At 41.0% G+C, this 26,502-nt stretch overlaps 1 protein-coding gene across 2 annotated transcripts in view; it reads right to left on the bottom strand.

Annotated features, from left to right (window-relative positions):
• The window catches only part of C14H10orf143 (chromosome 14 C10orf143 homolog), a 36,610-nt gene that overhangs the window by 2,804 nt on the left and 7,304 nt on the right, over positions 1–26,502 (bottom strand). For both annotated transcript variants that reach the window (XM_076009696.1, XM_076009697.1), the window contains 2 exons: positions 11,342–11,506; positions 11,174–11,236 (listed from right to left, as the gene is read on the bottom strand). In XM_076009696.1, the coding sequence (XP_075865811.1) occupies positions 11,174–11,236; positions 11,342–11,506 (228 nt within the window). The remainder of the gene's footprint in view (positions 1–11,173; positions 11,237–11,341; positions 11,507–26,502) is intronic.

Genomic DNA, 26,502 nt, shown 5'->3' with positions numbered 1-26,502 from the left:
TTGGGTAGGCTTGACAGGCGTCTGATAGGCAGGGTGGGAAATAGGACACCGCAATTCCAGTATTTTTCCACCAAGCAACAGAAAGTCGTTTTCTGAAGAGGGAGTTTTTATTGCACCCAACACTGGACCCTGAAGGGACTCGGGTCTGGCTGCTCTTGCTTCCCTGGTGAGCACCTTCTTCCCCTCCCGCTCCCTGGGGCACAGCCTCACCCCTGCTGGCAGCTCCCTTGCTGCGATGACTTCCTCATGGGGTGCTGGCCACAGAGCATGAACCCTTTCAACACTTCCCACTTTATTTCTAAAAAACCTTCCTCTGCAGGATACAGTGGCTCATGCCCATAATCCTAGCATTTTGGGAGGCCAAGGCAGGAGGATCACTTGAGGCCAGGAGTTCAAGACCAGCCTGGGCAATAGTGACCCCCATCGCTACAAAAAAAAAAAAAATTTAAGTTAACTAGGCATGGTGGTGCACACCAGCAGTTCCAGCTACTCGGGAGGCCGAAGCAGAAGGATGGCTTGAGCCCAGTTGTTTGACATCTAAGACAATCATCCTTACTTTGCTGACCTGCGTCTTGGCATAATGAAATATCTTTATAATTCCTACCTGTGCCCCGTGCAGACTGAACACACACCACAATCTTGCCTCTTCTTCCCCCGTCCTTCTTGGAGGCGACCACTACAGTGGGCGTGCACCCTTCCCTACGGAGCCCACAGGAAGTAGAGGGTGTGCAGGGAGAGGAGGGTGCACAAAGGGTTACTACAAAGGGTCAGTCATGAAGCTGCAGAAGGGAGCCACCAGGGACAGTGCGGGCCCGGCCAAAGGGACGAGGGCAGGAAGCTCTTACCGGAACCGGGAATGTGGCATCACAGCTGGCTCCCTGAAAGGAACAGTGACCTTGGCCAAGGGACATGGCCGGGTACCCTGCCCTCCCTCTTCATCTCTCTCCAGTCCCCAGCTGCCTTCCCCACACCCCCCCAGGGGCTGAACCCAAAGGAAAACTAGAGAGCCCAGGTGCCTTACTAGTGAGGACCATACAGCTTGGCTTCCGGGGCAGGAAGCAGAGAAAAGTGGGGAGTGAATGTGGAGGGGCAGACAGAAGAGAAACCCAGGCACTAGACTTACTAGACAAAGACTTTAAATCAGCTACTTTAAATATGTTCAAACAATTAAAGGAAATCACCATTAAGAACTAAAGGAAAAGGCCGGGCGCTGTGGCTCACGCCTGTAATCCTAGCTCTTGGGAGGCCGAGGCGGGCGGATTGCTCAAGGTCAGGAGTTCAAAACCAGCCTGAGCAAGAGCGAGACCCCGTCTCTACTATAAACAGAAAGAAATTAATTGGCCAACTGATATATATATAAAAAAAAAAATTAGCCGGGCATAGCGGCGCATGCCTGTAGTCCCAGCTACTCGGGAGGCTGAGGCAGAAGGATCACTCGAGCCCAGGAGTTTGAGGTTGCTGTGAGCTAGGCTGACGCCACGGCACTCACTCTAGCCTGGACAACAAAGTGAGACTCTGTCTCAAAAAAAAAAAAAAAAAAAAAAAAAAAGAACTAAAGGAAAGTAGACTGATGTCTTGCAAAATAGATAATATCATTAAAGAAGACCGAAATTATATATATATATATATAAACAGAAATTCTACAGTTGAGAAATATAATTGAAATAAAAAATTCAGCAAACAGGCTTGACAACAGATTTAAGCAGGCAGAAGGACAGACCAGTAAACCCGAAGCCAACTGAGATTATCTAGTTTGAAGAACAGAAAAACAAAAGGGGAGGGGGAGCAAAGTGGACAGAGGCTTAGAGGCTCGTGGAGCACCAGTGAGTGAATCCACACGCACAGAAAGAGAAGTCCCAGAGGAAAACGAGAGAGAAAAAGGAGCACAAAGAATACTGGAAAAGTAATGGCCAAAGACTTCTCAAATTTGATGACAAACAATAATCTATACATCCAAGAAACTCAATTAACTCCAACTAGGAAAAACCCAAATGGATCCACACCTAGACACATCATAATAGAACTATTTTAAGTCAAAAAATCTTGGAAGCGGAAGGGGAGAGGCAACACGTCACGTCACGATCCTCTGTGACGTCAACACCTGGTTTCTCGTCAGAAGCCAGGGAGTCCAAGCAGTGCAACGACACATTCAAAGCAACGAAGGAAAGACTGCCAACTGAGAATTTCACATCCAACAAAACTACCCTTCAAGAATGGTAAGAGAGATTAAGACGTCTTCAGATAAACAAAAATGGAAAATCTGTCACTAGCAGACCTGCCCTGTTGGACATACTGAAGGGAGTCCTTTCGGATATAATAAAAAGACTCTACTTAGTAATTCATATCCACATGAAGAAATAATGTAAATGAGATTTTTTTCCAATTGATTATTACCAGTAAGAGTCTATTCACTTTTGCATGTTTATCTTACATTCAACAACCTTGCTGAGTATTAGTTCTAATAGTTTATCTGTAGATTTTCTTGAATTCTACATAGACAATTATATTGTCTTGAAACAATAATTTATATTTTTCCTTTCCAATTCCTTCACCCCTTGTTTCTTTTTAAAAAATTTTATTATGCTAGCTAGGGATGCTAACACACTAAGTAATGACAGCAAACACTCTTGTCCTTTTCTCTTCAATAATAGAAATGTGTCCCCTAAGTATAATGTCCTTAACTTTTACCAGGATAAACCCCATTTTTGGTTAGCTAAATTTTTATTATGAATAGTTTTTTAGATCTAACAGAATGATGTTTCTACATCTATTAAGACAATCATTTTTTTTCTCCTCTGATCAGATAATATAGTAGTTTTTCTAATGTTAAATCATCCATGTGTTCTTGCATATGGGGTTTTCTCAATCTGGAAAATACCTGGCATGGTAGCTTTTTGATACCTTTCCCAGTTTCTCCCATTGTTATTGATCTACTTATGTTCTCTCTGATAGCTGAGTTTTCTGGGCGGGGTGGGGAGACCCACCACTTGTGCCATCCCAGCTCAAGGCCTAGAACAGCCTGCCCACAGGCCCAAACAGGCGCAGTCCCCTTCGTATTTCCAAGATGCCATTCCAAGGTCTTCTGGCATCTACTGTTACTAATGAGATCTGTTGTCAGATTACTGTCTTTTCATGGATAATTGGTCCTTTGTCTCTAGCAGTTCTACACATTCTTCTCTGTCACTGATGACCTCCTGTCTCACCTGTCTCACTGACGTATCCGTGGGTGGAGACATCATGCCCAAGGCTCACACAATTCTCCAGGGATATAAAAAAAGCAAAAGCACAAGACAACAATATAGCACTCATGAACCACCACAGGGCTGAAAAGGTAACACATTGCAGACATCATGAGAACACCCTCTGTATCCTGAGTCCTTACTCGCTCTGTAGAAATAACCTCAGTGTTCTGAACTTGACATTTATCAACCTCACAAATGCTTCTGTTCTTTTAGCAGATAATGTATCAATGTTTTCCACATTTAAAACTGTATATAATTTTATCATTCTCTCTATATCTCCTCCTGTAATTTCTTTTTTAGTTCATCCATTTTCACCGCTATTTGCAATATTTCATTGAATAAATATACCCCAACTCATTTATCCAGTCTCCTATTAATGGACATTTAAGTTGTTTCTGGCTTTTTCCTATGCAAATAGCACCACAACAAACATTGTGTATATATTTCCTTGGGCATCTATAAATGTATATGCCTAGGGCTGTATCTTCTAGGTCACCAGGAATGTCCACCATCAGCTTTACTGGATACGTGCTCTCCAAAGTCACTGCATCAATTTGTACTGCCACCAGGAAGTTGAATGCATTCTTTAACCCCACCACCACACCCACACTTACATCACCAGATGTTTTTATTTTCTGCTAATTTGATGGTTTAATTTGCAAGCCCTTAAATTACGAGTGAGGTTGAACATCTACTTATATTTCCTGCTTTGGGTTTCCTCTTCTCTGCCCTGCAAGTTCATACACTTTGCCCATTTATCTGCTGGACACTGATGTGTATATTTATTTGAGAACCTCATCTTTCTATTTTGTGCACTGCAAATGTCTTCCCTGCTTTATGGCCTCTTCTTAAACAACAATGCAGGAATTTTGATATATAATGTGTCTTAACATATGTAGCCACATTATATATTTTCTATTGAAAGTTTTAAAGGTATTTGGGGGGGCATATTAAGGTTCTTGAACCCTCCCCTCCACCTCATAGAATGAACTTTTGTGTGAGGTAGAGATCTAATTTTATTTTCCTTCGTATATGGATAGTCAGTTGTCCTAGCACAATTTATAGAGTACCTTGTCATTCCCATATGATTTTTAATGCCTTCAAACTGCCATATATGCATGTTTAAAGGTCTCAATTCTGTTTCCTTGGTTTGTCTACCCTGGGTCAATAACACAGTGTCTTAATTATCACGGCTTTGTAACATACCTTAATATCTGACAGGTGACCTCCCTTAATTTGTTATTCTACTTCAAAATTGTTTGGCCACACATGCCTTTCTTCAATTCTGGAAAATTCTCAGTCATTATTTTTTCAAATATTTCTCTCTCAACATTTTCTAAATTTCTTCTTTCTGGATTTCCTAATGGACCGTCTCATTCTTTCCTCTATCTTCCTAATCACACTTTCGTACTTCCCACCTTTTTCTCTCTCTTGCTGTGTTTGGGATGATTTCCCCAGATCTATCTTCTAATTGACTAATTCTGTCTTTAACTGTGTCTAATCTGATGTTTTTTTGTTTTTTTTTTAAACTTCAGTGAATGTATCACTCAATTTTAGGAGTTCTTTTTTTTTAAACCTTCCAATATTTTTTTATACTGTCTTCTTTTATTATAGCTCTGCTTCTTCTTTAATCATTTTTGGGAAATTTAAAATAATTACAAGCATACCTTGGAAATATTGTGAGTTTGGTTCCAGACCACCACAATAGAGCAAATATTGCAATAAAGTGAGTCATACAAACTTTATGGTTTCCCAGTACCTGTTAATGTTATGTTTACACTCCACTGTCTATTCTATTAAGAGTACAATAGCATTATATCTAAAAACATATATATTTTAATTTAAAAATATTTTATTGCTAAAAAATGCTTCATGCCATAGGGATATGAAGTGAGTACATGTTGTTGGAAAAATGGCACCAACAGACTGTCTTGATGCAGGATTGCCACAAACCTTCAATATGTAAAATACACAGTATCTGCAAAGTGTAACACAATGAAATGCATTAAAACAAAGTATGCCTGTACTTTATAATAAACTTCAAGTTCTTTTCTATTATTTCAGATTCTTGAAGATTAGGATTCTTGTTTGTTATAATTCCTGACACCTTCCCCCACTCCATAGTGGATTTGTTTATGTGTGGGTTTTTTTTTTTTTTTTTTGCAATTTTATCCTCAGTGGGAGTTGTTTTGTCTCTGAATATTATATGTACTGGATGGTGGAAGCATGCCTACAGGATAATTCTGCATTTACCACTATCCATGGCATCAAGGACTTCAATGGTCTCTATTATTACATTAAGGCTTTGACTTTTGGTTCCTGTACCACTGAGACAGACTACACTTGGAGCCCACACCCATGCGTAGCCTGGTATTTTAATTTCCAATCCCCTTTTAAAGTATAGTCAGAATTTTGAGACTCTGAACTTCACGCAAATTCTAGCTCCCACATTTGTTAGGCCACATCTAACTCAGTCATTAGAATTCTAGTCCCTGGCCCCTGGGCCCATTCTAGGACCAAACCCAGTAATGGTCAAGACCCAATAATGGCCACTAAGGAATGTGTATGTACCTACTGCTCAGCTTTTGTTTTCTCTCTTCACTAACTACATGATCAACTATGTATTTAATTTTAAAGAGTTTACCCTGTATCTCTGTAGCAGGAGGTGGACATATCTGCATTGGTTTAGTCTCACATGTTTGCAGGAAATCTACATTGTACTTCATTTTTTCCTTCTACTCACATGAGGCCCCTCAGCTCCTTTAGAACCTGAAAATGATCTAAAAACAGTTAATTTTTTAAAAAAAGTAGTTTTCTGGTATCCATATTCCAGAAAATTTACAGTCAGAGAGTGCCAGAAGCTATATGTAAAGATGTCGTCAGTAGTCTATTCAAACTCGTCTATTCCTATCCATTCCTATGTGGCTACACTGACACAGTCCGATTCTTGCGTTAGCCAGCCTACTCCCTCACAGCTGGAATAAATCAGCCCTGTGTCTTAGCCAGAACCTCTCACTGTGTCTGGGGATGATGCCCACAAAGACCCACGGTATCGCGGCCACACTTCTCAGCGGGTGCGAGCTGGCTGCCGGGCCGCCAGCGAGGGGGAGTGAGGCTGGCACATCCACAAACACACAGATCAGCCAAAAAGAGCAGAGAGGAGGGGGCTCCAAGGAGAGCTCTCAGGCTCCGGCCACCTCTCATTTTCCTTATCTGTAAACTGACAGGTTAGACCGATGAACTCCAGCATCCTTGGCAAATTGAGGGAAAAAATGCAAGGAGCGCAATTTGATTCTTACAGAGTGATCAATGAAACCCCTGTTGATCCCTCCATGATTGTGTTTTCTTCTCTCAGGACGTAAGAATAAAGGCTTGACAAGAGCTGGCTGTTGCTAAACCAGGACACAAAGAGCGAAGTGCTGCACATCGATCTTTGCTAATCTATGTCAGAATGTTACATTTCCATCCTTGGCCCCTGCTCCTGGCTTGACACTCAGACCTGCCGTATCAGGCAGGCAGCATCTCCCTGCCTCGCTGCAGACGGGGGGAGGCAGGGATCACCAGGTTCTGCGTGGTTCCTGTGATAGTGCAGTATTTATAGATGCTGCAGATGTAGAAAGCAATTACCAGTCATTTACAGATATGTAAATGAAACAAACATAAATATTTTAAAGGTCATGCATTTGGAGATAAAAAGAAATACACAGAAAAAACTGTATCCATTTAGAATCAGAATAATCATACTTTGGCTCCTCCTGGTGTTCCTACGGAGGAAAACTGCACCAAAACAATAGGTTTGGACCAGACACCTCCCTTCCCCTGCCTTCAATTTCTCCTCCCGCATTGCCTGCCTGTGCGCGTGCGCACTCGAACACTCACCGCACACACACCAAGCACATACACGGCACATACACAAACCCCATGTACACAGACATGCATACACATCAATCCATATATACAAAGCATATGCACACACACACACACGTTTGTCAGGCAATGGATTTCAATGTCAAAAAGTGAATAATATAGAGGCTTAGTAAGACTACTCCCTTAGTATTTGCCCTCAAATGAAAAAAAAAGCTTCACAATGCTAATGAACAGGCTGGTATACAAAATCAACCTGGGGGGAAGGGAGCTCCATGACACCCAGCAACATCATGTTTTGCATATTGGCTTTTAAGTGGCAATTCCCTACCAATTTGAGCAATAAAACCCAACGGCCCCAGATAAAAGGCGGCAAAGGAACATCAGCAATGGGCAACACGAAGGACCTGACTGTATTTTTAATGTAATGTCCAGGCTCTCAACAACACCGTGTGACTCACCTGGGAGGGGCTCCGCAGAACTCCAGGATGCTGAGCTTGCGGACCAAGCACCTGAACCAGAGTTCAGATGGGGGACAACACAGACCCAGAGGCCCATGTTGAAAAGAGCAGTCTTCTTTCCCCTAGGAGCGCTTGTCCTCATCAGGTGATTAGCCCAGGTAAGGGCCAGTCAGAATATAAAAACCAACCCAGGTATTTCAAACAGAGAGAATTTAACATAGGATTCGACTACGCAAAGGACGGAACAGATGAGAAGCCACACAGGAGGGTGAAGCAAGCAAACACCCACCACAGCCGAGGGCTGGGAGGACAGAAGGGAGGCAGCGTGGCCTCAGGGGCAGGAGCTGGGGCCACCGAGGGAGAGGGCGGGAAATGCTCCGGCTCCCTCCCATCCTCCCCATAGTCCAGTGTCCTGCCAGCGCCTCACACTGGCTGAATCCCCCAGAATCAGAGGTAAAGGAGTCTAGGAAATGTAGTCTCCACCCCAGGGGGGGCAGGGGACAGCCAAAGGGGGGATGGACTGACAAAAAACAGGTAACTGACTATCCTGCCGGCCCAGTAAAATCTGGGGGTGGCCCCTTCCCTAAAAGGTCCCAGCGCTGAGACACTACAAAACAGTAGAGGGCAGATCCCACCAGGAACTTGCGGTGCTGAGGAAACACCGCCTCTCTCCTCGTCAGCGCCCTGTGTTCTTCCCACAGTTCTCTGCCTTGTAAGGCCCACTCTCCTCTTCACGTACCTTCTTTTGAGGACCCCGGAGACCTCTGGCAGCCTTATACGCTTTCACTGAATTGGCCTGGATCGCAGAGAACAGCACAGTTTCCCTACTGCACCCGGCTACCCTGTGCCCTCACGCAGGCAAGCCCGGCCGATCTGAGAGAGGAAGTGGGCTGCTGGGGGACAGTCCGGCTCAGGAGCCACTTGTGGAAGGAAAGGAAAGGACATCTCCCGGTGACAGTGCCCGCTTCTGGACTTGCAGTGCCAGACGGCACACGCAGGGAGGACAAGCAGCCAGCCCCGGGCGGGAGCGGACGCCTCAGATGCCACACTCCCAGGTCCCACCACACCTGCTGTGACTGCCAGTGAGGTGAGCAGGGTGACTCAGGGCTAGTAACGTGCACTGTGAGTCGAACCAGCACAGTAATTACTGCACAAAACCAGCTCAGACTCTCCCGAAACAGTACCCACTGTAACAACAGGCCGGAATGGATCGAACGTAATGGAAAAGAGACCAAAATGCCAACGTGGAAAACGAGTCTGAGAAAGGCTACGGAAAAGGTTCTTGCATATGTGAGAAGTGAAGACCTTATACATGTGAGGAATGCCTCAATGATAAAAATAAGGAAAAGCTTAGGAAGAGAAGGCCACCGGCACTCAGGCACCAAGAAGAGAACTGACCTGCTCAGCTGATACCCTACTGAGGTCGGAAAGGCACTAGCGAATCAGGATGCAAAGGAGTTTCCTGGGGGAAAGCCACCAAGTAAGCGGAGAATCATGTGCAAGTTTCCTGGTTAGAATTCCCCCAAAACAACCACTGACACAACCTTTGCTTCTCTTTGCTCCAAGGGAGCCGTTCTGAGTTACCCACGGGGATTGCGGCCAGGAGAGCGGGTGCGCTCGTGTGCACACGGGCAAGCGTTTGTGAATGGAACTGCGGTTAATAAAGTCTTCTGAAATTTGGAATCGTTGCCCATAGGTGATTTATTGTTAAGCACAACTCCCTGGGATCTTGCATTTCTAAAAATACTGTTTGCTTTTTATTTAACACTGAACCTTTTGATGTTTTAGAATATAAAAATAGTAAGTGTCTTATTATTTTAAAAGCTTAGGAGAGAAACTAGCCATATTATTAGAAAAAGAAGATATATGCAGCTATAGTCTGTTCAAATATCAAGAGGTGTGACTTTTCAAATTCACATTTCAATCTCTATTTACATAAGACTTTTAGAAATAGTGGGTGTAAATATTAAAACGCCCAAGCCTGGGTAAAATTTTATTGAGAATGACTACAAATAAAAGGAAACTGATTTTTTAAAGTCAGTTTCTGAAATTTAGATGAAAAGAATACTGAGCATTAACAAAAAAAATGATATTTACATATCAATGTAAGTTTTCTGCTCATAGATTCCTTTCCTATGAAACATAACAGAGGCAAGCTTGGGGAATTACAAAGAAAGGAAAAACCCTAATCAAATAGGTACTGTTGTTCAAACAGAATATTAGCCAAAAAGGTCCAATCAGTGGCTTGAGTTAAATATTTTTTCCTTTAAGCCATTCATGCCAGAACACAGCCCTCAGAGCATTACGGATCTGTATACACTCCAAGTGTTTGCCTCCAACAGATGGGGGATCTGAAAGACACATCCCACGGAAACGGGGTGGGAGAAAGAAGGGTACTAGTCAGTCACTGGCAAATACATCATTCGACCATAATGGGATCACATTTCTCAAAGTAAGTAAAGTATTTATTTGCATTCCAGGGTATGTTCGGTGGCTGTGTGAATCAACCTAAATATACTAAATCCAAATTGCTAGATCTTTAATTTCACCATTGTTCAGAATTATACCAGTAGAATGCAACATAATCTGCAAAAATTCTTCCAAAGATAGAATATAAAAAGTAGAAAAGTACACCTTCATGGAGTGAGTTTTGCCCTAACATTTGTTTTCTTACTTGTCTAATGACTTCAGATAATCAGAGGTTCACTTGGATGACGCTGTCATGGTTTTAGGTCTTTGTTTAAAGCAAACGCAGTGCCTAGCATTGCAAAACACAGCAGTCTACACGTGTCAGTTGAAGATCTCTGTAAGTTATTGACTTGATCTTTTGCTTATCAAAAACAGAGCAATACATTTCTCTAAAGATCTTTAGGGGGCAATCTCAGAAATACACTCACATACACACAAATTCCTGGTTTCTAGGTGGGATTTAAATACAATTCTATTTTATTGCAATATTAAGATTTCAAATTTAAAATTAAAAAACTCCCAAGAATTATAGAGGTTATCAAAGACATATTAACTTGTTCTTGGAGTAAGTTCAAAATTAATAACAAAGGTATTATTATGCTAATATATACTTTATGATATTCTGCCCAACAGAAGAGATTGAGAATTTGACTCTGGCATTTTCTGACCTCCCTTTACTTTGAATTAATGGTATGAACACTGTGTTTCCTTCTGAAATCTGTGATTTATGTGAAGTTTATAGAAACATGCAAGGAAAGCTTAAACAGAAAAAAGAAAAAAAGCAATGTTGATTCCTATTTTGATAATTTAACGAGAAAGTTAGGTATTTTCTCCAAGATGTCCTTAAATGATTCTTTATTTTAACCAAATCAAGTGGCCTGTTCCATTCCCTAAACAGTGTTTTTTAAAAAGAATTTTAAATGTATTTGCAATTTCTATTTCCAATCTGAAGCTGCAAACAAATTAGTTTGCACCCAACTGAATGCTAAGAAAAGCTTAAATCAATCTTCACCTTTTTATTTACGTCCTTCCTTCCTTAGAAACATAATTGCAGTTTTTATTAACTTTGTTTTATGGATCTAATATTAAAGAAGAAGTCTATCTTTTATGTCACAGCAGGAAGGTTAATGCACTTACAGATTCCCCTGCAATACATCTTGGGCAAGGCTGGGCCGGGCTCCTTCCACCATTCTGAGGCATCTATTTAACAAATCACAGTCGCAGATGTATCAGAACAATGATTATTTACACTTTTTATTAAAATATTTAAATGGGCTAACTCGTTTTGTGGGAAGAGAAACATACCCCTGCATTTGGCTTCCCCTGGCCATTCTCTGGCCTCGGAGCTGGGGGGCAGCCTCCCGGGGGAGGCTCCCAGGCCTCTGGGCCCCAGGGCGCCAGGGCATAGGTATTCACCTGGTGGCAGCCGCGCTCCTGCCCACTGGCTTCTAATCTCCTGCATGCCCGTTTCTGAAACAAACAAACAAAATTTCACTTTAAATGGCCTCATAAAGCACACAACACTCTAATTGAGTTTGCTTTCAGAAAACTTCAGCTGCAAATACAGACCCCTGTGGAGCTGGAAAACTTTATAGGATGTTTGAGGAGATGACTTTAAAATTTATCTTTTCAGAATAACAACCATCAATTACATTTAACCTCATTATTCCTAGCATTGTCTAATACTTACTTAGTTTTATAGATTTAAAATAGTCATTTTAAACAATTTCGGCTGAAACTCTTGTAATAAACCATTGTGACTGGTTTATTGATATTGAAAATGCACAAAACCTATAAATTTTGTTCAAGCAACTAGTTATATGCTTTAACACATTTTGCTTAGTATCAAGTTATGTACTTTCTTAATATAATATGAATAATTCACTTGTGAATAATTCTTACTGGCACCGACCGAAGAGCAAATTAATTTTATTTACTTCAAAAGTTGCACCATCAGTCCACAACTGATAACTTTGGGAAAGTTAGCACTTGGTGTTTGCTTCCTCATGAACTAAAGAAGATAATTAGGAAAGTGATGCTCCAATGCTAAAGAAGAAAGCATTCAGTCCCAAAGTCCCAAGACTCTGTGTATTTTTAGGGTAACAATGTTTCAACTGACAGAGCTGTACAGGCAGGAGGACGTCTGCAAACAGTCCTGCCGGCCACCGGCCACCAAGGAGGGCAGAGAGAGCAACCAGGCCCTGACGGTGGGCAGCTCCCTGGCCAAAAGACACTTCTTGGTGCATTGGCATCTCCCCACCTTTTCAGTCACTTGCAAATCACCTTCGTGATTTTTGCTAAATTTGTTTATTATCTGCACTATTATTTAATATTTTCTACATTGACTTTTTTTCACTTAATGGATTTATTCAATATAGAAATTTTAAATACTATGATGAACTACAATAGAAAAAATGAAACAAAAGCGGGTGATGAAGAGAAAGGAGAGGAAAATTCTCATTATTGTACAGCTCATTGTTACATGAGCAATAGGTGAGTATTAAACGTACTGAAAAAATCCTGAGAATTAGACAGTAAAAGGTTAAATAATAAAATAGGGTACTTAGGACATTAAATAGATTTGAATGCAAATAATCACTAGAAAATACAAATCCTTCTAAATCCAAATAAAAAAATCTCAATAAAAGAGCAAAGATAAAAGAGCAAATATAACAAAGTGCACATGATTATAAGACATGTAGGAGTTGTAAGCAAACAAGTCAGTCATGTCAATAAATACTAATGGGCTTAACTTACCCATTAAAAGAAAAAGGTTTTTAATTTGGCGGACAGAACAAGACGCAACTACATGCTGTGTATGAGGATATACCTAAATTCAAGTGATTCTGAAAGGTAAAAATAACAAGGATAGACAAAGGCATGGCAGGGAAGTAAAGGGGAAGGAAAGCAGGAGCAGACCACACAGAACTCCAGCCCAAGTGCTCAACACAACAAAGGACACTTTTTAATGCTAAAAGACACATTCACAATGAAGACAGGATACTCAAGAACATCCACAAACCACATAATACAACCACCACCACCATAAATTGAGACCACAGGAAATGTAAGCAGACCCAGAAACATACCAATAGTAGGAGATTTAATACACCATTCTCAGTACAAGGCAGTCTACTATACAAAAATAAGGAGATAGAAGATTTAAACGAAACAATCAAGGTAGACCTCATGGATATATATATATATTGAATTCTATAGTCTGATAATAAAGAAGACATATTCTTCTCAAGAACCTACTGCACAGTTACAACAACTGATCAATTAAAGAAAGCATCAATAATTTCCATAATTCTATCAATATATACAACTATTATGTACTCATAATAATTAAAAATTTAAAAATTAAAAAACAATTTCCATAAGGTTGAAACGTAAACCGTTATTTTCTGATCACAATGCTATAAAAAGTATCAATTATTAACAACAAACACAAGCACTTCCACCTGGAAATTTAAGAGTCTTATCTCTTAGATGAAAGAGGAAATGCAAACTGAAAGCACAGAATTTTTAAAAAATAAATGAAAACACTACTTATCAGAATCCATGAAATACATTTAAAGCAATAATCACAGAAAAATTCACTGACACTTTTATCAATAAAATAATTTCTAGCTCATAAAAACTAAAAATAAGAAAGTAAGCCAAAAGAAAACTCAAGAAAGGAAATAATAAAGGAAAAGACTGAAATTAATGAGGATTAATGAGATAGAGAATAGAGAAAACAGATCTAATGCATAAATCTAAATCCTGGTTTTTGGAGGAAAAAATAACAAAATAGACAAACCACTAGCTAAGTTGATCAAGAAAAGGAGGAGTGAGCACAAACATAGAAAATAAGAGATGGCACAGGGGAAATAACCAATGAAATGGAAGGAATTCTTAAAATCTTAAGGGAATACTTTGCAGATCTCTATGCAAATGAATTTGAAAAGGCAGATGAAAATGGATAACTTCCTAAGGAAATTCAGATTACCAAAATTGACCCCATTAGAGTTAGAAAGCTTAAGCTGATGATTTCCCAGAAGAAACAGAAAGAGTTATTAAGCAACTACCCCACAAGAAGAACCAGGACCAGATGGTTTCACACGGGAATTCTACCAAACCCTCAAAGACCAGATAGTGCCACTGCTCCATGTAAATTATTCCAGAGCACTGAGAAACAAGGAAAACTTCCTAAGTCCTTTTATGAAGTAAACTTGACACTGATAAACCAGAGGAAGAGAACACGAAACAAAAACTACAGACCATTCATGAATATCTTTGTAAAAATATTAAGGAACAGAATCTAACACCACACTAAGAAAACCATGTGCATGACCAAGTAGGACTTTTTCCAGAAATGAAAGATGAGTTCAATATTAGGAAATCCATTAATATCATTCACCATATTAATAAGTCTAAGGAAAAAATAATCTGATTATCTCCATAGATTCTGAAAAATCCTTTGACAAAATTTAAACCCCGTTTACGATAAAAGTTAAAGAAAGCAGGAACTGAGGGTTACATTCTCAAGCATGATAAAAGCCAGTACCTTATTAAATGGGGTAAGACTAGCAGCATCCTACGAAGATCAGGAACACGGCAGAGAAGCCTGCCGTCTCCACTTCTGTTCAACACTGTACAGATGGATTACCCAATTTAGGGAGACAAGAGAAATCAGTCAGACACATAAGAAGGGGTGAAACAGTAAAACTACTTCTATTTGCAGATGATATCAAATATATATCTGGAAACCCCCAGAGAATCAATGATAAAACTCAAACAATAAATGAATTTCAGTGACACAAAATTAATATTCAAAAATCAACTGTTTTAAAATACGAAACGGTAAATAGAGAAAACATTGTTTAAAATAATTGTAGCAAAGATTAAATATTTAGGAATAAATTTAACAAGAATTGCATAAAACCTATACAAAGAGACTGTAAGACGTTCTTGAAAGACACTAAAGTAGACATGAACAAATGAAAACATAACCCTTATTCTTGGATAGGATAATTTGACATTATAAAGATGACAGTTCTCCCTAAGTTAATTTGTAAATTCAATATAACCCCAGTAAACTTCCCAATAAACCATTTTATAGAGGTACACAAGTTGATACTAAAGGCCAAACTAAAAAATATTTAAGAATAGTCAAGAAGGCCCTGAAGAAAAAAATAAAGCTAATGGACATTAAAATATACCATAAATACTCCTGAATTAAACAGGGTGGTTCTGGTGCATAGAACAACAAATATACCAATGGGATAGAATTAAAAGTTCAGAAATAAACCCATAAGTATGTGAAGGCTGGCATCTCAAATCACTGGGATAAAGATGGACTTTTTATACCTGACCTCAGCCAAAAGGCCTAGAAGCGATGAAAGGATTTTTTAGTACTTGGTGCTGGGAAGACGACAGACAAGCATGTGAAGAAAGAACAAACCTAGATCTATATCTCACCCTCCATGCAAATAAACCAAAGGGTCAAGGATATAAACATAAAAGATCTAATCACAAAGAACTATATAATTCCTAGGAGAAAACATGAGTGGATTCCTAATCTTAGGGTAGGGAAAGATTTTCTAACTAAGACTCAAAACCCAGAGGCAAAAAAACCCAGATTGATAATTGACTATATGAAAATAAAAAATCCTTCAGGGCAAAACAAAACCCAAAAAACCCTAAACAAAGTCAAAATATAATTGACAATTTGGAAGAAAATATTTGCAACATACACACAGAAAAGGGGCTAATAAGTCTAATATATGAGACTTTCATAAAAATTGAGGAACAAAGTAACAAAACTGAGAAAAAAACTGAGAAAAAGGCAATTTACAAAAAAGTTATTAAAATGGCCCTCAAACATATGAAAAAAATGTTCAAGCTCACTCATATTCAGAGGAATGTAAATTAAGACAACATCAGATTTGCAAAAATTTAACAAGGTAAGGCAGCCCCTGCTGGAGAGGCTGCAGGAGGAAGGCGTCTCCCACACTGCTGGAGAGGGATCCACAGGGACACAGGTGTCCTAGCAAAGCCCTGTGCCGCCTCTGAGGACCCATCTTAAAGACCCACCTCCAACAGCATGGGGGAAAAATACTGCACAAGGTAATTTAAAACTTCCGCGTGTTGGAAACAACCTCAGTGCCCCTACGTAGGAGAGTGGCTGGATAAACCACAGCACAGTATACCGGAGGGCTACGCAGCTGTAAAAAGGAGGGGGAAGATTTCTATGGGCTGGTCTGTGACTTCCGGAATATTCCAGCAAGCCAAAAAAACAACATGCAAAAAAGAATCTATGGCACGCATCCTTCGTGTAAGAAAGACGAGGACATGAGAAAATATGCATGCATCTGCTCACTTGTGCAAAGGAGCCAGAGGAAGGGACACTGGACACGGAGGAGACTGCTTCTCTGCGGAGAGTGGGTGGGAAGGGGGCATGGGAGCAGGCGTGAAGAGGGAGCGCGCAGCTCCGTGATGCAGCAGCATGGTGACGCTTCACATACCAAAAAACAAGAGAAAAATTCAAATTAACCAGGATGTCGGGGGAGGGGATCCCAAACTGAATACAAACATTAACAAATGAAGCTAACTACACCATAAATGAATAATCTACCCACACTGAAGCAAAGAACTTTGGAAAATACCATTTTGACTAGAAACTCTAAGGCTAAAGACAAAGAGAACTACACAAACTATACTCCAGCTAGTAAATCTGTTTCTCACAGGGTTAGCAATTTTGAAACTACCTTATTGGCATTAAATAACTAAGTAAATATATTGTAAATAATGAGACAAGTCTCTCCCTGTTGAAGAGATAAGCTACAAATAAAGAAAGGGGAAGGGCTACGATGAACCCAGTGGTGTTGGAGTGGACTGGAAATATTAGTATGAATTCATAGTCCTAATACATATCCAGACAGAGCTACAGAGTTAACAGATGTATATGTGCGTTTATGCAATGTGTGTATATGTGTGCCTATATATACACATTAGTGTGTGTATACATGCACAAACATGTGTGTGTGTGTATGTGTGTGTGTCTACATACACACAATATATATAAAAATTTCCCAGCTGTGTCTGCTGGGTCTTAGTGGGTCGTCATCTTCTTCTTTTTCTTCTTTTAATTTAACTGTAGATTTTCCTATGTACATGAGTTAAATTTGATTTCCATGTCGTATTCTAGAGTATCAAAATATATTCAATCCTTATTCTGTCACATATTACAGTAATCATATTAACCATCTTCAGAACTTTTTTTTTTTTTTTTTTTTGAGACAGAGTATCGCTTTGTTGCCCAGGCTAGAGTGAGTGCCGTGGCGTCAGCCCAGCTCACAGCAACCTCAAATTCCTGGGCTCAAGCGATCCTCCTGCCTCAGCCTCCCGAGTAGCTGGGACTACAGGCATGCCCCACCAGGCCCGGCTAATTTTTTATATATATATATATATATATATATATATATATATATATGTTAGTTGGCCAATTAATTTCTTTCTATTTTTATAGTAGAGACGGGGTCTCACTCAGGCTGGTTTTGAACTCCTGACCTTGAGCAATCCGCCAGCCTCGGCCACCCAGAGTGCTAGGATTACAAGCGTGAGCCACCGCGCCCGGCCTATCTTCAGAACTTTTGCAGATAATGCAGCCTTCTGTGTCTTCGCCTAAGTTAGGTGAAAGTTTGAAGAAGACCAAGGCGCTAGATCTCTGGGTGTTCAGGATCTGCTCAATCTTTACACTGAGAAAAGAGGTGTAATATATTAAAACTGGCTGGCTGTCAACTTTTGATAATCTAGGCTAAAGGGAAAAAGAGTAAATATTAAATATTCCCCACATGGTTCGAAACGTTTCAACACCCCCTTTCAGTGACGTCACAGTGGCCAACAGCAATAATATTGTGTCCCTTGCTGCTGTCTCAGCAACATCGGACATGCTAAAAAGGAAAGCAAGGAGCATGGATGAACATGAGCCAGAACCTAGCCTTTCTGGATGAAACTGTAAACTCTGGAGCTATATTCTAAACCACCTCTGAGTGGGTAAGTGACCTTGGTATACTGTAAGGTCAGCAGCCTTGTGATGAGCGGACATTCTTCAAGTGGCTCAGGTAGCTGAAGGTTCAGGGTCCCCACGCCCTGTGGCAGGAGAAAGGGGAAGCCACGCTCTGATACCAAGGGGGGCAGGGGCCTGGGCCCCTCTTAGGGAATTGAGGATTATGTGCTTGGTGGCCCTCAGCCAGCAGAGATTAAATTATATGTATTTTCTGTGATTTCTGTGGGTTGAAAGCTGACTGCATATGCTATTGATCTGTACAATCACCTGGCAAATAGTCCTGTTTTCATAGATTGGCCTGGACCAAAGAAAAATGACCACTGCAGAAGCATTAACTCTGGGACTGCTTGTGTTAAATGGCTCATTCTCTTTTACTCCCTTCCAGAGATGATGTGTCAGCCTTCATAAAGGCAGATGAAGATTTACCACCAAACTAAAAAGACACTTGCGCCATATAAATGAAATTAAAATCGTGAGTATACACAATGACCCCGTCACATAACAATAACTAAAGCAGGTCAAGTGACCAGCATCCTCACCAGAGAACAGCTGAAACAGAAGCGTGGTTGAGAAACAGAAGCTACTTCGCAAATTTCATGAATTAAAATGTAAAATATGTATGGTGTTGCCTCAGTGATGGAATCGAACGAAGCTGAAGCTGGTGCGGGTCTCAGAAAGACTAGCTGCCTGACCCGAGGAGCCGAGATCACCCCAGTGCTGACGTGGACTTTTTCCTCTATTGGAAGGGATCGGCCCAAGTGAGCTTAATGAGTAAAGTGCCTGGAGGGACAGTGGATGAAAGACAACCATTTGTCGGAGATGAGATCAGTGATGGTTTCCATGCCGAGGAGACCCAGTCCTTGTAGAAACCAGGCAGACCGTGGATGTTCCCCCCGACACCCCTGGGAACGTCAGCTGGGCCAGAGAGTGGGGAGCACTGTGAGCAGAGCCCAGCCAGCCCTGCCCCCAGTGGGACTCAGCCACGCCAGCCACCTCCGCAAGTCCACCTCTCCAGCCTGCACTCGGGGGAGGGTGGAGAATAGAGAAAAAGACGCACTCGTCTTTGAACTCTTCAACAGAAAAGCACTGTGTACGCGCTTCCATCCGCAGAGTCAGAAAGCTGTACGTTCTTATATGTTCACATCAAATACCCTGGATTAAGCATACATACTACATATATTAACACATGGGTTGGCATATGAGTTAAGTAAATAGACCATAAGTTAGAATATCAACGGAAATCACTAGAACTCAGTAATGTAATCAATAAGTCCAGGAGGAAATATACTTTATATAAAATAAATATAAAATAAAATAATCTTTCATTCTGAAGGTATTTTGAGAATTTTTATTGACTGATGGCCTTTATTCTGAAGATCGACTGTACTATATATGTATAGTACTGGTTAACTGAGTCCCAGGTACCAGAACAGTTTGCTGAGTGAGGTTTGTTTAGTTTAGTTTAAGTTCTACCATGATAAAGAAAGTTAATTTCCCTGCATGGAGTAGCTGATGTGGACGACCAGTATGAATACAGAACAAGAGACGCCGGCCGAGCAAGACGAATGAGCACCAACAAACTGCCATTTAGAAAGGATGGTTTCCTTTCAGCGAAGATTCCTTCCCATCAACGTTTTCATTTGGAAGATGACCCTGTACTCTTAGGAGGTTTGCTTTGTATACAGGACAGTGATCTCTGGCACAGCGTCAATTAAACAGAGGGTCAGGAGTTGGGATTCTCTCACACAACCCCTATACTGCCTGGGCAGACCGGGGCTCTAAGCAACGGATCCTGACAGCTGGATGCTCGGCCTCATTGGCTGTGGCCATTTATTAAAGACCCCTCCACTTACTATGCGTGCGCTTTCGGGCCACGCTCCACACTCCTGACCAAGGCTTGGCAAGAAGGAAGCGAGATCTGAGCTGAGCAGGCCACGGGCCCAGGTAAGAGGGCTGGCATGATCCTGGGGAGCTAGTTATCCTTGGACAACGGAGAAGATTAAGGAAAAACCACTCTTTTACTGTGAATTTTAAAAAGACAAATGAACTGGACTTGTTAAGGACTAACCTTAGGCTTGCAAGATTTACCAAGTACACCACAAACCTAAGTTATAGACGTGATTAAAATAAACACGTTAAGGAGAGCAGTTATACAAATCTACTTACAAAAGGCAGAGCCTAATAAATGTCCCTTGCATTTATAAGAAAACAGTTTAGAAGTTTCCATGTTTGTTACTTCATTTGATTCTCACAAATATCCTGGGACAATGGAACAGTACAGAATTTTATTTCTATTTTGTAGATGAGGAAAAAGAAGTAAAAAACTTTAGCCAACTTGTTGCAGCAAGTGGTACAGCTAGTGGTACAGCATTTGACCGGGGAAAGAACCAAGTTGCACTGTGGGAGAACAGCCTTTATTCCCCCAACAGGCTCAGCAACTTCTGACTCCCCTTCCTCGTTCTCCTCCAGTTTTTATACCCTTGGTAGGATTCAGAAAGCGTCCAATTAGCAACAAGCTTTAACATCCAATCAGCAGCAGGATTCAAAACGTATCCAACCAGGATCCCCCAGCAGCACAGCCCATGGAGACAAGGGCACCACTGCAAGAGGAGAGGGCATGCCTCTGCAGGGAGGTGGCGCCGGGCGGTTTTCCGTCTAACTCGCTTTAAGTTTGGTGATCTGAAATGACAGAGCTGGGTCTTCAGTACACTGTCAGTCTTGTTGGAGAGAGAAGACTGAAAGATGCAACTAAAAGAGCACTAGAAACTAAACAATGTATGAAAAAGTTCAAAATAATATAAATTTAATATGCAGCTACAGTAATCAAGACTCTAAGGTACTGCCATATGGATAAACAAAAAAGATCAGGCTGGGTGCAGTGGCTCACCACTGTAATCCTAGCACTCTGGGAGGCCGAGGCAGGAGGATGGCTTGAGTTCAGGAGTTTGAGACCAGCCTAAGCAAGGGCAAGACCTCATCTCTACTAAGAAAAAAACAAAAAAAAAGGAAAGAAAGAAAGAAAGAAAGAAAAAAAATAGCCAGGAGTGGTGGTGTGTGCCTATAGTACCAGATACACGGGGCTTCAAGGATTGCTTGAGCCCAGGAGTTGGAGGTTGCAGTGAGCTATGATGATGCCACTGTACTCTACCTGGGGTGACAGAGTGAGGATCTGTCTCAAAAAAAAAGGATCAATGAAATAGAATTAAGAGTCCAGAAATAAACCCTTATCAAGTGCTGTTTAACAAGGGTGTCAAGAAAATTCAATGAAGAAAGAATTCTTTACAAGAAACAGTGCTGGGATGACTGAGTATCCATACATAAAAAAGATGGACTTAGGCCCTTAACACACATCACACATAAAAATTAACTTCAAACGGATCAGAGACCTAAATGTCAGAACGAAAAGTGTAAAATTTTTAAAGGAGAATGTAGGAAAAATACTTTGTGACCCTGGAATAGGCGAAGAATTCTCACATAAAACACCAAAAACATGATCCATAAAAGAAACAAACTGAAAAACTGGATTTCATCAAGATTCAAAACTTTTGGGCTTCAAATGACACCATTAAGAAAGTGAAAAGATAAGCCACGTTCTTGCAGAAAATGTTTATGTGTCATACATATGATAAAGGACTTGCACCCAGAATGTACTAAAAACTCTTTCAGCTGAACTTGACAATAAGGCAAATAGAGCAATTTTTAAGAAGGGCAAAGGACTGACACAGACAGAACACAGACAGAGCAGCAACCTCCCCAGTGGAAGACACACGAGAGACCAATGAGCACATGGAAGACGTTCAATATCACTGGTCATTAGAAAAATGCAAACCACAACCACAATGGGATGCTACTGCTCACCCCCTAAAACAGCTGGAATAAAAAAGATAGACAACAACAAGTGTTGGCAAGGATGTGGAGAAATTGGAACCTTCGCAGGTTGGTAGGGATGTGATATGGTGCAGCTGCCTCGGATAACAGTCTGGCAGTTCTCCCAAGCATTAAGCACGGAGTTACCATGTGACCCTGCAATCCTACAACTAGGTATCTACCCAACAGAAAACATATGTCCGTACAAAAATGTGTGCATCAATGTTCAGAACAGCCATTTTTATAAAATCCCAAAAGTGCAAACTCAAATGTCCATCAACTGATGAACAATTATTAAACAAAATGTTGTATAACCAAAAGACCACATATGTATAATTTCATTTATAAGAACTGTTCAGAATGGACATATCTATAGAGACAGAAAGATTAGTGGTTGCTTAGGGTTGGGGGTGGAGAAATAGGGAGTAACTGCTAATAGGTACCAGGTTTCTTTTTCTTTCCCTTTCCCTCTTCCTCTCCTCTCCTCTTCTCTTTTCTCTCCTCTTTCCCTCCCTCCCTCCCCTCCCTCCTTCCCCTCTCTCTTTTTTTCTTTCTTTTTTAATTTGAAACAGTCTCACTCTGTCACCCAGGCTGGAGTACAGTGGTGTCATCACAGCTCACAGCAACCTCAAATTCCTGGGCTCAAGTGATCCTCCTGCCTCAGCCTCCCGAGTAGCTGGGACTACAGGCATGTGCCATTACATCCAGCTAATTTTCCTATTTTTTGTATAGATGGGGTCTTGCTCTTTCTTGTTCAGGCTGGTTGTGAACTCCTGACCTCTAGCAATCCTGCCTTGGCCTCCCAGAGCACTAGGATTCCAGGCTTGAGCTATCTCGCTTATCCAGGTACCGGGTTTCTTTCTGAGGTGATGAAAACATTCTGGAATTAGATTATGGTGATGGTTGCACAACTCTGTAAATATACTAAAAACCACCAGACTGTATGCTTTAAGAGTGAACTTTATGGTATGTAAATTAAACTGTTTTTAAAACTGGACAAAAGATTTGAACACACAGTTCACCACAAAAGACACGAGTCATCAATAAGCACATGCAAAGACGTTGGACCGGTCATTAGGGAAATGCACAATGAAACTGCAGTGAGATACTACTTCGTATCTACTAGAACGACTGCAAGCAAAAAGCAGGATGAGGATGTGGACAAACTGGAGTCCTCAGACATTGGTGTACAACAGTGAAGCCACTCTGGAAAACAGTTTGGCAGTTTCTTAGAAAGTTAAATATAAATTTACCATAGGAACCAGCAATTCCACCGCTACGTATCTATTTAGGAGATAACAAAACACATGCCTACAGAATGATATGCAAGTATGTGAAATTTCAGCACTATTCATATAGCCAAAAAGGAAAAATAGCCCTAATGTCTATCAACTGATGAGCAGATAAACAAAATGTGATATATTTTTCAGCCATTAAGTGGAATAGTATTCAGCTATAAAAAGGAACAAGCCACTGATGCATACTTTATCTGGATGAACCTTGAAAACATTATGCAAAGTCAAACAAGCCAGAAGCAAAAGACCACATGATACATGATCCCTTTTCTATGAAATCTTCCAGAAAGGGCAAACCTAGCAGACGGAGAGTGAATTGGCGGTGGCCTGGAGCGAGGGCTGGGAGTGGAGCAATCATGAATGGCCACAAGAGATTTTTCTGAGGTGACCGGAATGTTTAAAATTGGACAGTGGTGGTTGCACAGCGGTAAACTTACTAAAAACCACTTAGTTATACACTTAATTATACACTTAAACAACACAGTCTTGATAACTACAAGAGAGAAATCTAAAAAGACATGAGCTAAGTCATGATAATGAAGGGTCATCATGTGGCACATTGATAGTGATAATTTTCCATAAATAAATGACGCTTTGAGAATACCAACAATTTTATCCATTCACTGAATCCTCCTTTCATTTCTTTTCAGTTACACACACATACACCCTCACATGTTAATTAACCAGAAAGTCTTTCTTGAATACCTATCATTGCCTTGCTCGGTTCTGGGCACTTGTTAATTAAAGTAGATGCCAAAGCAAAGTCCTCCCAGGGTCACTGCCAGACACAACAGACACCTAAGAGAGGTAGCACAATCATGGAAACTACCTCCTTGCTGATCCTAACTTCATTTTCACTGTTCTGTGTCATAAAGAAAGCTGCCCAAAATTAGAAATGACTGAGGCGACGTGTAGCTGTCAAGGTGAACATCTGTATTAGGTTGTAACCAAAGATGAATTACTGTTGATCAATTTCCTTTATCTAGATGGGAGGATGGCAGAATCTAATTGAACGAGTAGAACAAACAGTATAACATGGCTCAACAGACTGTTTCTAAAGTAAAAAGTGGGGGAGAGAATTAAATATCCTATTCCTTGAGGAGTAGGTTACAATTAGTTAGAATGAAAAAAGTGACCACCGAAAAGCAAAATAAGGGGTTTCGTCAGGGGCCTGCGTCATCAGCTAGTACTTGCTAGGTTCTCACGGCGGAAATCTCGCTCAGCAGATGAGCTGTAAAAGCTGCATCCAACGGCGTGACACAAGCAAATGGAACTCTGAATCTTCTTACTTTATAAGTTAGACCCCTTAGGGCTGCCTGAATGGAGTTAAAGCTATCAATATGTGTAAGTGGGTTTTGCTGACAAGGACTAATAGTTTGGATAATTTTCCAAGTGTGGGCAAAGGTAGGTCTAGGAGTTGACCACAGAGCAGAGTAGATATAAAATACCCACAGCTCCCTAGTGTGGGGGCAGCTCGTCATCATACCGAGAATTGGTGAAAATGGCGGATTGGAACTTCACAGTTTACTCACGCCTAAGTTTCCACAGTTGCACCAAAAACATTCGAGACTGAAAATTGAAATTACCTGGCCGTTTAAAAGGCTCAAGCTTGTTCATCTCCAGACTGAGGCAGGACCTATGTGTGCGTATAAATGGAAGGAATACCACTCTGCCAGCAGACTGTGCTCCAGCCTGCCGTCTGACCCACAGAGGGGAGATGACGGCCCAGCCAACAAAGTCACAGAACCGCTGATACGCGGAGTGCTGCTCAGAAAGTTTGCACTGCTCGTGGTTTTAGTTAGCAGTGAAGTCGCTGCTGCAACTACTTCAATGTTTTTCCAAGATAATCTTTAAAATATTCTGAACCAAAACAGGGTAGAAAGCATTTAGGATTAACATTCTTGAATTTTTAGAGGAATCCCTCAAACTTTATTAGGTGTATGCGTCTGTTTCATTTTCTTTTCAACTCTGAATCAAACTGTATTATCCAATTTCCTCTTTGGGCCAAACCAAAGCAATAGGATTTACCCTTCTATGTGAAATGACCACAAACGGACACAATAAGAGAAACAATGAATTTCTAGACACTGCCCAACAAGTAAAAAACAGAAATGATGCCTGAGAAACGGGACAGAAAGGTGGTGGGCTCTGCTGGGCCCTATCTCACTGCCTTTGGGGTGTCCAGGCTGCAGCACAGGGAGGTGGATCCCAGGCAGGGCCTCGTTCGTGGACTCTCTGAGCTGAGAACTCACTGCTGAGCGTGTAGGGAGGCCACAGTGACTAGAGTTCACAGGACAGACTCCTGGAGAGAGGGCAGCCGCATGCAGAGAGAAATATGAAGATCTGCTTGTATTTAGCCGAATACTGACCAGCCTATGTATGTGAGGAAATTACCCAAGGCAAGGAAAGACCCACCTGAAAGAATAGAAATACTGGTCCTTGGTGCTCACACAGGGCTGGAAACACTGCCTCCGCCGCCAGCAACACTGGAAATCTCATGAGCCTAGAGCACAAGGCAGAACACACGGAAGGCTCCTGCCTTAGGAGTAGGGAGTAACTAGTCCTAGACAGGGCCCTATCATAGTTCCACCTCAGAAATCTAAAAAGCACGATACAAAGGGCTGAGCCTGTTTTCAAGTAACTTATCTTCGTTCCAGAACAAAGCTCAAGCACATTTGCAGGAATCCAAAAACACCCAGGACCCAATATGGTAAAATTTACAACGTCTGACATCCAATCAAAAATTACTAGGCCAGCAAAGAACAGAAAAACACGATCCATAATGACAACAACCCATCGAAACTGGTCCAGAACTGACACAGATGTGACAATTAGCACAGGAGGGCATTAAAAGAGTTATTATGACTTTTTAATGTTCAAACTATTAAACAGAGACATGGAAGATATTTAAAAAGACATAAATAAAATGCTATCAAATACTATTAATATAATGTCTGAGATAAAAATGCACTGCATGTAATCAAGGGGAGATTAGACATTGCGGAAGAAAAGATCAGTGAACTTGAAGCAAAGCAATAGAAACTATCAGAAATCAAACACAGAAAGAAAAGAGGTTTTTAACAATGGACATATCATCAGGGGACTGTGGGACAACTTCAAGAACCTTAATAGATGTGTAACTAGAACGACAGGAGAGGAAAGAAGGGGGACAAAAGAACTATTTAAAGATATAATGGCTGAGAATGTCCCAAATTTGAAGAAAACGATAAACCCATAGGTCCAAGAAT

Source organism: Microcebus murinus, chromosome 14 (genome assembly GCF_040939455.1).
Source record: "Microcebus murinus isolate Inina chromosome 14, M.murinus_Inina_mat1.0, whole genome shotgun sequence".
Lineage (NCBI taxonomy): Eukaryota > Metazoa > Chordata > Mammalia > Primates > Cheirogaleidae > Microcebus > Microcebus murinus.
The sequence above is the reverse complement of the archived record's forward strand: the minus strand, read 5'-3'. Positions and strand labels throughout refer to the sequence as shown.